Consider the following 13701-nt stretch of genomic DNA (forward strand, 5'->3'; position numbering starts at 1 on the left):
ACTGGGTGAAGAGTTATTTAAGTAACAGAAAACAATTTGTGAAGTTGGGTGACTATGCATCATCATGCTTAGACATTGCGTGTGGCGTCCCTCAGGGTTCAGTGTTAGGTCCAAAACTGTTTATTCTTTACATAAATGACATATACAAAGTTTCAAGCAAACTAAAATTAGTTTTATTTGCAGATGACACTAGTATCTTTTGCTCAGGGGGGGACTTACATGAACTCCTGTGTAGGGTTTCTGATGAGATTTGTAAACCGAAAGCATGGTTTGATAGAAACAAATTATCATTAAACTTAAGTAAAACTAAATTTATGTTATTTAGCAGCCACAATAAATATAGTCAAGTACAGATACAGATAGACGGGGTGAATATTGAAAGGGTCCATGAAAATAAGTAACTTGGCGTTGTAATTGATGACAAGGTTAATTGGAAAGCTCATATAAAACATATACAAAGTAAATTAGCAAGAAGCATTTCAGTTCTGAATAAAGCAAAACACCTTCTTGATAAAATCACTCCACATTCTTTACTGCTCTTTGATCCTGCCATATTTACACTACTGTGCAGAGCTCTGGGGTAATACTTATAAATGTACAATAAATTCACTATCCATTTTGCAAAAAAGAGCCATAAGAATAATACATAATGCTGGTTATAGGGATCATACTAATATATTATTTTTAAAATCCAGAACTTTAAATCTCACGGACTTGGTTCATTTTCAAACAGCTCAGCTCATGTATAAGGTTATCCACATGTTACTTCCTGGCAATATACAGAAGTTGTTTTCTAACAGAGAAGGTCATTACAGTTTGAGAGGGGAGTTTCACTTACAGCATCAGAGAGTACGGACTACATTAAAAAGCTTTTGTGTTTCTGTTCGTGGAGTAAAGCTGTGGAATAAGTTGGATGAGGGGTTCAAGCAATGTCCAAGCATGACCCAGTTTAGGAAGTGGTACAAACACATGATTTTCACAGGGTATAGGGAAGAGGAAGGGTTTTAATATAGGGGGTTTTCGCATATCTGTTATTGGCTGGTACTTTGTTTTTGTCTTGCATCATATGTATATGGTTGCATTATTTCTTTGTTGATATGAGGCCTAATTAAATAAGGCGGACTGATATTATTGAGGAATAGAAAAGGGGGGTAGGTTTTAATAAGCAAATGCTTCATCCTACTCCTTTTTGGACACAATGAATAAATTCTAATATTTATTATTATTATTATTATTGTCTTAAATATTGTTGCTGTTATCTCAAGTATTATAATTGGTTTGTCTATTTTGTTTTTGTTTTGTTTGTTTGTTTATTACTTTTATTTTCTCATGTCCAAAATAAAGCATTCTCATTCTCATGATGTTATCCTGACCCCAGGGGCACCGTATAGGGGTGAAAAGTGATATTGATTCTAAGGGCCCATGCCGTAATGGGGCCCACTCAGAAAATTACGTAGAACATTAGTAATCGTTTGCAAATTTTAGTTCTATCAGGAATAAAACAAAATGTTTCTTTTTCTTGTTTTGTTTTTGGCAAAAGTAAACACCCAAAGAGCATATGTATTGCCAGCCCAAAAAAAATGAATTCCAAACAATAACGGCATTTTTTGGTCTCCTACAGATGTTAAAAGTTGGTGTGGAAATGTTCTTTTTTAAAATCGGCTTGAATCCAGTTTGTCAAGAATTTGTTGAATTTAGTTTGTCATCAATTGAATTTAATTTGTTAACAAGGAACCTCGCTTCGGTGTCAGGACAGGCTTTCTAGTCTTGCCATGCTGTCCATTGAAAATCAGTTGGCTAGGAAGCTAGACTTTAATGATTTGATCATTGATTTTGCTAACAAGAAGGCTCGGCGCTGGGCTCTTGGTGGGCAAGGCTGAGCAAGGGACCACGGATCATGCAGTTAAATGTATGGCTACATTAGATCAATACACTTGCTACAGTATGTATACAAGGTCAAAAAATCTGCTTCTCGCTTTGTTTCTTATATCATTCTAAAGATGATGTTATTTTAATTGTGGTTAATGTATACTGTTGTATAGTTAAGTTAAAACAAAACATTTATTCTAAGACATTCATTATGGTATTTGCTTTGAGAATATTTCTAATAAAAATATATTTAGATTGTAAAAGATGGCATTCAGTACATTTCTTATAGATGATATCAGTCTATTCATTATTGCTCTATACGCTGTATGTTTTCATAAACATATTTTCATCTTAAATTAATGCAGAAAATGCACAAATTAGTATGTAAAGATTCACCAGAATACAGGAAATTCCGTAGTTGATAATCTAAATGTGTGTGTGTGTGTGTGTTTCCCGGCACTGATGGTGGGGCCCAAAACCCCTGGCAGCGCCCCTGCCTGACCCTTTAGCAAATTATATACCTTACAACAGTACAGTTGCATATTTACAGGAAGGCAGGTTTGCTAGAGGTCAAAATGTCTTTTGATGGCCAAAATAAAAGATTTTGTCGCGATCACCTATCTTTGCGGTTTACTTTCGCTTGGAACGCTTTAGGGTCGACACTGGTACCATCCGAGTGGGATAATTCCGAGTGGGATAATTCCGATTTCCCACCTTCCTCGAACGCAGCATTATTCTCTAGTTTTTGTTTCTGCAATAAACGAAAGTTACCGTGAAATCGAAACCAAAAAATGCAACGTGTCGTCACTACTTTTGTTGTGGAGCCTTTAAAAACCGAAGCAGGCTCAAGAAAGCACCATTCGAGGAGGAAGAGAGCACGACTGAGGTAATGTCTAAATTTTCGTCTTCATCTTTCTAATCACTTAATCAATGTTAGCAACTAGAAAAGCAATTACTTTGCAACAATAACTGCCATTTCAGATCCATGATGCAAAATTAACAAGTACAAAAAATGTGATGATCCAGTTTTCTTTCCTCTTTAGATTTATACCAATAACGTTTTAGTATGAGGGTAGAAACAAATTCATTCATTCAAATGTTCTACATTTCCAAAGTTAGCTACAAATCTTATTTCACTTTTAAATGTGTTTTTAAAAAACGTATTGAGTTAAACTGGACGTTTTCAGCACTTATAAAATATAATGAAAATGTGTTATTTTGATGTACGATCGACCAAATGTATATTTATTGGACGTATTCCGAATATTGATGGATCAAATGTTTTCTATTAGGAGCTTTTCTGTGCTTTTATCGATCTTTGGAATAAGTTTCGTTTCTCCCGTAATCGAAACTGATCCTGCAACAGCGTCCCCCGTGGCTACTCGGAGTAGGGGTCTTTGGATCTCCATACTACATTCGTGACTTTGTACAAGTACTGTACTGCTCTTGATTTACATGGTTCAAGTCGTTCAAAAGTCAAGCACATAACGTAACTTGACCTCTCAAATTAATTATAAGTTCTTTGAATCAGCCAAGCCAATTATGGACCTGCACTGCCGGCCAAAAGTATTGGCACCCCTGTAATTCTGTCAGGTAATACTCAATTTCTCCCAAAAAATGATTGCAATTACAAATGCTTTGGTATTCATTTCATTTATTCATTTATTTTGCTTGTAACTAAAAAACACAAAAGAGAATGAAAAAAAAAAAAAAACTTATTATCATTTTACACAAAACACCAAAAATGGGCCGGACAAAAGTATTGGCACCCTTTGAAAAATCATGTGACGCTTCTCTAATTTGTGTGAAAAAAAAAAAATTCTGGGTGAAATTGAGCATTGTCTGACAGAGTTGCAGGCATGCTAATACTTTTGGCCAGCAGTGTAAATCAAGGCCAAAAGTATTATAATCTGGAAAAAAAGAAAGATTGAAACTGAAAGTTTTTTTATTTTGTTATTTTTTTTAAAATGTTTTTAATAAGAAAAACTGTTTAAGCTTGCTGGTTTACAGCAAAATGTACGATGTGCACCACATGCACGAGCATGCCAAATGTTCTTTCATCGAGTGTAAAGTTTACAGTAAAGACTTTCGTTGAACATTTCCAAAATAAAGCACATTAAGTCTGCAGTTACACGCTGCACCTCATGGGAAGAGTGTGTGTCCTTGTGTGTCTTGAAGAAAGTCGATTTGTGTCTTTATTATTCAATCAAAAAAAAAAGCTGCTTCAATCAAAATATATGATTTCAATTAAAAAATGTCACTTCAATCAAAAACAAATTTCAAAGAAAAAACAGTGAATGCAAAAATAAATTTGAGACTCAAAAAATGCATTTGAACAGTACTTTTTTTCAATTAAAATGTTTTTTTTTTTAAATTTTTTATTTTTTATTAATGAAGTTAAGTTATTTTTGATTGAAAAACTTTTTTGTATGGGAATGATGTTTTGCATTTGGGCCACATTTTGGGTTGGGAATTTGTGTCTTTATAATTCAATCAAAAAATTAGTGCAGAACCAAAAAAAAAAAAAAAAAAAAAAATCACTTTCATTTAAAAAAAAAAAAAAAAAAAAAAAAAAAAAAAAAAAAAAAAAAAAAAAAAAGGAAAAAAATATTTAAGACTCTATTTTTAATTAAAAATGTTTTGAAAAGCAATCCTTTTCGTGTTAGGGCCATATTATGGGTAGGACATTCAACCCCAAAAACAATCAAAGAAAAAACTCATATGCAAAAAAAACACCCACCCCCAAAAAACATTTTTTTTAAATTTCAAATGCTATTTTTTTTCTGATTGAAGTGGAAAAAGTTTTGAACTTCCTTGTGTCTTTCCCCTTAGCATTACATTATTTACAAATATCAAGAAAATAAAGTGTTTGGTCATAATCTATAAAGGTGCTCATATTTCCTTAATTCAAATTCATTTATATGGCCCTTTACAAAAACCAGAAAGGTCCTCAAAGTGCTTTACAACAATGCGAAAAATAGTACATAATAAAGGAAACATCATTTGGGGATGGTTTGCTAAGCTCTCTGTCAAGGCCACGCCCCCCACGCCATTACAAGGCTAAAAGTTTGAAGCTGAAAAAATAAAAAGGTTTGAAAGCGGGGGGATACGAAGGTTGAAAAAATAACAAACGGAAACCAAAATAAAAATATTAACTCTGTAACTGTAAAAAAGTGTTTTTATGTTTTATAAGATTCAAGAACAAACCTTCAAGTTTCAGTTTGATTTTTTTTTTTTTTTAGACTACAATACTTTTGGCCTTGATTTAGCTCCAAATGACAGCCAATCAATGCACAATCTACAGTGTAAATGCAGAAGATTATTTAATTACTATCATGGATACCTACAACACCTTCATATCATCATAATACAGCAGATGAATACAGCACAGAGCCTAAAAATGACAGCATTGTAATAATTCAAATAAATAAATGTTCAAATAAATCAAACTGAAATATTTGCATAAACATTGATAAAAATTTACAGTGGCATGAAAAAGTATCTGAACCTTTTGGAATTTCTTACATTTCTGCATAAAATCAGCATCAAATGTGATCTGATCTTTTTCAAAATCACACAGATGAAAAAACATTGTCTGCGTTAACCTATAAATGTTTGGGTAGTTTCAGTTTTCATATTTTAATGAGGATGGTATGTGTACTGACTAGACCCTGTTCCCAGTCAAGAGGAAAACAGCCCCAAATTATGACGCTCCCGCCACCATGCTTTATGGTGGGGATGAGGTGTTGATGTTGGTGAGCTGTTCTATTTTTCTTCCACACATGACGTTGTGTGTTACTCCCAAATAATTCAACTTTGGTTTCATCAGTCCACAAAATATTTTGCCAAAACGTCTGTGGAGTGTCCAAGGCCTTTTTGCGAACATTAAATTTAAATGAGCAACATTTTTTTTTTAGACAGCAGTGGCTTCGTCCGTGGAGTCCTCCCATGAACACCATTATTGGCCATAGTTTTACATATAGAGATACATACAGAGATATTGGACTGTGCCAGTGAGTTCTGTAAATCTTTGGCTGACACTCTAGGGCAGGGGTCCCCAACCTTTTTTGCACCACGGACCGGTGTTATTTGGGTCTTTTTTTTTTTCACGGACCGGTGTTCTGACAAATTTTGCAACCCATTAAAAATTGCAACGATGCGGTTCTGCGCATGCGCGTAACATTAAACATAGCCGCAAGATGGATTCGGGCCACAAATAGGATGTTTTGCTCATGTAGTAAACCTACCTGCTAAGAGAGCTGTAGCAATCAACAGTGTGCCCCGCCTTACTTTACAAACAGTAAAGATTGTTCTCAGCACTTTTATACTAAATTTCTTCAGATCAGTGAGAAGTAAGCACATACATAGATATTATGCACTAAAATGCATGTTAATATGATGGCAATTTAATTTTTGCTTGTTGCAAAAAAAAAAAAAAAAAAAAAAAAATACAGTTGTTATTTTTTTCCCAGAGCATTAAATGTATTGAATCAGATCGAAAATCGTGTCCCCCGTATCGAAAATCGTATCGAACCAAGACTTAACTGTATCGGTGCATCCCTATGGAACACCATTGCAGAAGCTATGAGGGGAAAAGTTTTCATTTGCCTAAATGGTTAAGTTATTAACTGCAATTGTATTTTTTTTTCTTGAAGAACACATTTTATTTATTCTGTGTTTCTGTGCGGTATTGATATTGTTGTCTTTTACTTAAGAGGCATGGTCTATTGTTTGTAGTTGTGATTTCTTATCGCGTTTAAATGGGTGTACTTGATCTATTGATATATACTGTTTTCTCACTGCGTTATTGTATATTTGTTTTGAAAAAAATTGGGGGAGTGCAATAATATCGCATATCTAAAATTTGTTATCGCAACAGGCCTACGAGTGACTTCCGGTCTGCCCGATCCTAGCTACCGGTAGTAGTAATGACGCAGGAGGGTCGCGTGTCGCGTCAAATAATAAACTCTGGCGTTCTTTACGCATGCGTCATGTTGAGCGGCTTCTGGGACGCGTCTAACACGCGGCCGCACTGCGACTGGTGTGCATTGGCTGATTGACTTTAACACCCGCGTTTCACTGCGTTCTCGCGTTGGCCACGTTGTCGCGCCGTTGACGTTTCTGGGTTATACTGTCCTATCGTGTTGGTCCTCATTATAGTAGAGAAGACGAAGTAAATATAATCTACACAAAGAGACTGTAACCGGATCGACTCACAGCCTCGAAAAGTAAGGTTTACATTACGTCAGAAGCTCGTTCGGTATGCCTCCGTTCCAAACCAAGCACCACGTACCGAAACGGTTCAATACAAATACATGTACCGTTACACCCTTACTACCCATAACAATGACTATTTCATACATGAAAGCACTTTGTAAGCTGCCAAAAATAAGTTACATCAACAAAGTTTTATTGAAATTACTACACATTATACTTTACAAATGTGCCATCGGGACATCCCTAGTATTCATATAATACAGTTTAATTCCAGGCTCAGGGGGTTTATCTTTGAATGATGTGGATGGGTGTATATAAAAGGGATCAAGGAAGCCATGTCCCTGCACATTTGCTGCTTTTATGAAGAAAAACAAAAGTTTACATGAAAAAAACATAAAAATCAACCGATGGGACTATTGCGCATGTGTCAAACGATTAATTGTACAGGCCTAGTTTGTTTCTCGTTCAATAAACAGCTGAAGCATATGAGAGACTGACTTTTTCTTTCACTTCACTCGAGCGGCAGCGTAATCTTAAACTCGAAATTTAAACCTTTTACATACTCTAGACTGACACTTTTTCTTTTTTTTTCCCTCTCTCCAGTTATCTTCTTATCCACGTCATGGTTTTCTCGATGACACAGGAATGACCAACTAGATTCTTGGGTAAGTCTCTAAACACCAGTTCAACTCAATTTGTCACCAGCAGTGTTGTTAATCACGGCGGCGATACTAACGGCGTTAATTTTTTCAGTTGTGAGTAATCTAATTAATTACTTTTCTCATCTTGGCAACGCCGTTAGCGTTACTGAGGCGGGAAAGGCGTGCGTTACTATGCGTTACTATGTTGGTTGAATGACGCGAGAAAAGTGACGGGCTCACGGAGACGAGAGAGCAGAGTGGGAGTGGGGAGGATGCAAGGGAGTTGGGACGCTGTTGCAAACGTGATGCTAGGTGACTCCAATAATGCCTGACTGTAGCCGATACCCTACAAACTACGCCCACATGATGCTATGATAGATATCACATATTATAGAACTAGATGCAAATGACAAACACGGCGGCATTAGCAACATGTATAAAGAACTAGATATGTTAGTAAACAGCCGCCAGCCATCTTAAAGCAGACTTCTCAGGAAGGCTCTGTTGTAGAGAACCTTACTAGCGAACCTAAGTAACTTTTTATTTAAAATGCTCCTAAATCGGCGAAATCTTGACTTAAATCTTTCTTGAAAAGATGAAACCGTTTTAACACTTAATGCAATAACGGAAGCAATGTTAACAACTGTAACGGTTGATTCACAACATTAAATGAATTCCACACACAGAAAAGGTCACCATCTAGTTATCGCACTATCCGCAATACCCCTGTGTCTAGCTAAGTTTGGGGTAAAGAATTGGGCTAGGGTCAATTGTCCCAAAAACCCTTCAAACTTCACATTATGTGACCCGTTTTTTTTTTTTTTTTTTTGAGAAAAAAAAAAAAACATGAAAATTATCTCCAGTTACTTTGCCAAGTAACTAATTACTCTTACATTCAGGTAACTGAGTTACTAACGCAATTACTTTTGGGGAGAAGTAATTTGTAACTAATTAGTTTTTTAAAGTAAGATTAACAACACTGGTCACCAGTCAGCGTAGGGTATCAGTTCTGATTGGAAAAAAAAAATGTTCCCGAGCCAGCCACATTTTACCTTTCACAAAAGTCACAAAGGTTTGAAAAAAGAAGTGAATTACTGTAAAATATAATAAGATATCGACGCAACAACTCGTACTCACACTTAACTTGCTTTTTATGACTTAGGCTTTGTACTTACCTTTTACCATTCTCAGTTCCATGGTTATCTTTTTTTTTTTTTTAATTCATTGGCTGTGAAATGCAGTGAAACATGATTACTCAATGCCAGCCATCCTAGTTGAAATGGATGTGATGTTTTTCATTATCAATGGCAGTGAATGAGTTAACATCCAAACCACTTTAAAAAATAATCCCAAAGACAATCTTGTGTCTTTTTTTTTAACAGAAGTCGTCTAACAAAAGATGAGCATGAGCTCCAAGAAAAAAACACGGTAAGTGACACAACGCTTTGTTTTGAGCCTTTTGACAGGCGTAACAATGTTTTGCTGAATTTTTATGCATCATTGTCGAGATACAAAAACAACAAGCTTTTAATGTGAATGGAATGCGACTTTGAAGTGATGCACATGCGCACAAATCACGATATCGTGTGGCGCAGTGTTTACTGAGGTAAACAAGGCACTCCCATGTAAGTCTGGTATTTTTTACACTCATATCTCAAGTCATCTTTCCCTAATGAAATGAATGGAAATGGCATTAATCCAATCCAACCCCCTGAACAAAAACAATCATACCTGAATGCGGCCGACAGCCGCTACAAACAACGCCCAGTTGCTAGTTGCTACAAACATACGGCTACAGTAGATATCATATATATGTAGTACTAGATGCAAAATGACAGACGATGGCGGTGTTAGAACATGTATTATTGAACAGAGATGCAAAATGACAGACTTGCCGGCGTTAGTAAACAGCCGCCATCTTAAAGCAGTAGACTTCTCTAGAAGGCTCTTTTGTATCGATCCTAATTAACTTTTTATCTAAAATACTCCTAAATTGGCAAAATCTTGTCTTGAATCTATCTTTAAATGATGAAACAGTTTTAAAACTTTGACATATCAAAAGTAGACAGAAGGGAAATTATGGAATGACGGGAGCAATTTTAACAACTGTAACGGTTGATTCACAACATTAAATTAATTGAATGTAGTTTAAAGCTTCTGATACAGAATGGGGACTGGAGTATTTTATTTACTGTTATTTTTGTATATTTGTTTACTGTTATATGTTAACTTGATACTGAAATAGTAGTTTGGTTTAGCCTGAGCTGAACGATTTTGAAACTAATGTACAAAACATTAAAAAAAAAAAAAAATCGTTAGGTGCCCAAAGATTCCCAGCTCTACTGAATAGTGTTCTATTTTATAAAAACATGGAGTAAATAATGTAATTAAATGGCGGACTGCACGTGACACGTCACTTTTGCTCATTGATATTCATGACATTAGCAATTGTTGCGAGGCAGGTCAAGCTCGCATTTGTCACTAATGCTAAATGCATGGAAATAGTGTACAAACGAGATGTTTACTGAGCTAAACATCACTGGTAAAGATGTGGAAGAACATACAAATGTTCATTTAAAGAGATGGCTTGAGTGTCGAGGGCTGAAAAAGATGGGGAAAAGAGCCGACCTGATCCAGAGGTAGCTTTTTTTATCAACAACTTTTTCTTGTGTGCATTGACCACGCCACTGACAATGATATTCTCCTGTTTCAACAATCTATCCTTTACCACCATATGCCCGTCTTTCTTATATATTATATCCTCTGGTTGTCTTACGTCTCTGACCGTTCTTAGGGGTAATTTACATTGCTATTTTTGTGTAGCGATCTTGAATTGAATCGAATTGAATTAAAGTTTTTCATTAATAACAAATCTTAATTCTATAATTTATCTACACTCCCCCCTTACTAAAGTTGTTTTTTACAACAGGAAAGGTAACAACAGTGGCAGTCAGATACCATTTTAATTTTTTTCAGGCCCTTCATTGTCAGACAGAGGCAGCATGGCAAAACGCCAAGCTAAAATATAAGTAAAAATACCGAAATGGCTTCGCTCTTCGTCCTCTGAAGGACCATGGCCCCCAAGAAAATGTTTACTGCATGTGAAATTTGAATGGCTTCACCTTGCTGGTGTTAAACTGGTCTTTTGAACTTCATTTTTTCCTCCCGAGTTTTTGGCTTTGGGAAACAGAAGAAAACATCCTTCATATGTCGTAATGTCTGGAGTCGTTTCTACAAGTTCCATAGCAGCAGTGTTTCCTCGGCATGTTCTTTTTTGAAAGCTTATAGGCAGAAAACAAGTAGTAATGACATGGATTGTATGCGAAGGCGTGTCCATGTTAAATCACTTCCGGGTGACGATCGCGACGTCACGGTCTAAAAATAGATTCCGTGCAATACGCTATTGCTCTTCTTTCGGGTGTGCCGTCCTGGGCACTGTGAGTCAGTACTATATAATACAGTGGCAGTGAAATTCGTGTCAATGGCAGTGAAACTTGATCACTCAATGCCAGCCTTTCCAGATGAAATGAATTTGATGTCTATAACTGTCAATGGCAGTAAATGAGTTAAGGGATTCAAGCAATAAAATTACCCAGAGGTATAAGGATATTGCAATATATATATATTTCACACTAATGAAGCAAGCTTCGCAGAACATTGAGAAAATGTCCAGCGACAGCAAAAGAGTCGAGAATCACTGGTCAATTTATCACATTATTAAGTTTATTCATTTAAAAAAAATAATAAAATACTGCAATTCTACCGTTTCCTACATTGATTTCAACATGTTAGGTTTTGATTCCTGACCTAATGCAAAGGCACTGTTTAAGTCACTCGCTCCATCTTGTGTTAAAGCTAAGAAGTGGAACAGAATGTGAGATTAATATAAGCAGCTTTTGCAGGCTTTATTCATGGATATTTTCATAATTCGCTGTGAGCTAAGAAAAAACAGATGTGGGTAGAGTAGCCAAAAATTGTACTCAAGTACAAGTAAAAAAGTATTTGGTGAAAAGAATACTCAAGTAATGAGTAAGTAACTACTTACAAATTTGTTTGATTTTTTTTTCTCAGCGCAAAGTTATCTACATTAACTGTTAAACAACAATACTGTACAATAACCCATTACATAATCACATTAAGCCAAAGACATACACACACACACACAAAAAAAAAAAAAAAATCATAGAATTCCGACGAGAGACGAGAGAAAAAAAAAAAATGACAGAAATAATGCATTATTCGTCCAAAGAGCATAAGTGCCCTCTAGTGGAGAAAATTGTTCCTAGTTTGAATAGTGAATTGCTCCTTCATAGTTACAATTATGAAATTAAAAGGATCATATATCCGGTTTTCAACGGTCAATCCTTGCCAAATTAAGACTGGGAGAGAGGTTAAAATCTTCGCTTTTGAGTCATGTTAAGGGCAGCGTTCAATGTCAAATACTTAATTTTTTTTACGGCGCTTTAAAGACACCACGTGATTGAACAGACTGGCGTGATCACAGAACATAAAGCTTACGTCGGATTGGTATAATGGAGTCATGTGATTATTGTTGCGGCGTCGCATTGGTGAAATTGGTAGAGCTACTCTTGGCATTGCTGGCAAAAAAAATAATACATCTAATATATAGAATAAAGAGAAAAAAATTTAATGACTCTTGTGTAACCCAAAGTATCGGAGTAAGAGTAGCGTTTTTTTCTTCACAAATCTACTCAAGTAAAAAGTATGGATCAGTAAAACTACTCTTAGAAGTACATTTTTCACAAAAAGTTACTCAAGTAAATGTAACGGAGTCCATGTAATGCGTTACTACCCCCCCTCTGATAAAAACTGAGCACCAGGCCGCAGTTTGGTACATGTTTTGTAGCGTTTGCCTTAAAACAACTATTGCGGACACTTTTAAAACAGTGACTAGTTATGCTAATTGTTAGCATGTCTTGGGGCTTTTTGTTGTATATTATCAATATGCTAGCAGATCTTTTTTAGGCTGTTTGAGGCTTGTGCTGTTGTAGGAAACAGGAGCAAATGGTTGTTGTTTGTATAATGAATATAAGGAGTAAAAATGTTCGTTTTAGATGTTGTTATGAATGATTACTTCAAAGGGATCCACGGATAGAAAGACTTGTAGTTCTTAAAAGGTAAATGTTAGTACAAGTAATTATAATTAGATATTGAAAGCCCTCTTGATGTTTTCGTTTTTATACAATTTGTAAAATTATTTTAACTAGTAGGTCGACATTGTTGTTGACGTTGCAGGGCGGTGACGTCACAGGGCCACGTTGCCAGAATTCCACTAGTCACTTAAAAAAAAAAAAACTCACTTTTTAATTTTGTAAGGTAGTGATTTAAATACGCCACAAGATGTCAATGGCGAGTTATACATAAATTAGGGATGAAGCCAATGAGTGCATTTCCCCCCCCCCCTTGACTGACGCTGTTGTTTCTTTAATCCACAGTGGGAGAGAAAAAGGAGAGTGGACACAGGCATTCAAATTCGTAGCTCGGACAGCGCCGTTTATTGGCATAAGCTTCGGCAACTCTTTCACAACACACATAAGTATTATGTAGTGAAAATACTACAAAACTAATCCCTCTCAAAAAATGTCACCAAGAAGAAAAGTGCTTCAATCTGTATTACTGAGGCCCTATTCTATTAATGTGTTCACACAACAATGCAAAGAGAACTGGCATTCACAATCAAAATAGATGCGCAAAATACACATAAACCTTACTCCGACTTTGGTCAAACTATATTTAACCATTTTAGCAACTCCTTTAGCTCAACAAATACACTGGATGGCAATATTTAGTCACAATACACGAACTATGATGCTGGGAGCCATTTTCAGGAGTCTCGTGAAAACAACACTCAAATAAAGTGAATCACATTGGACCCAGTCTAAAAAAAACTGGGAGCTAAGTCAGTCGAGGGACAAAACGCACTCATTGGCTTGATGTCTTATTAAAGAGAATT

General features: G+C 35.8%; 1 protein-coding gene across 3 annotated transcripts in view; it reads left to right on the top strand.

Moving 5' to 3' along the window:
* Positions 1–2663: 2663 nt before the first annotated feature.
* The window catches only part of sacs2 (sacsin molecular chaperone 2), a 36949-nt gene continuing 25911 nt past the window's right edge, over positions 2664–13701 (top strand). Inside the window, exons 1-3 of one of the 3 annotated variants that reach the window (XM_057851731.1) lie at positions 2664–2755; positions 7690–7751; positions 9110–9155. In XM_057851731.1, coding sequence (XP_057707714.1) covers positions 9127–9155 — 29 coding nt within the window. In that variant the 5' untranslated portion in view covers positions 2664–2755; positions 7690–7751; positions 9110–9126. Of the gene's footprint in view, positions 2756–4455; positions 7752–9109; positions 9156–13701 lie in introns of those variants that run through there. The other 2 variants (XM_057851734.1, XM_057851732.1) reach the window with 2 other exon arrangements.

Source organism: Corythoichthys intestinalis, chromosome 12, assembly GCF_030265065.1.
Source record: "Corythoichthys intestinalis isolate RoL2023-P3 chromosome 12, ASM3026506v1, whole genome shotgun sequence".
Lineage (NCBI taxonomy): Eukaryota > Metazoa > Chordata > Actinopteri > Syngnathiformes > Syngnathidae > Corythoichthys > Corythoichthys intestinalis.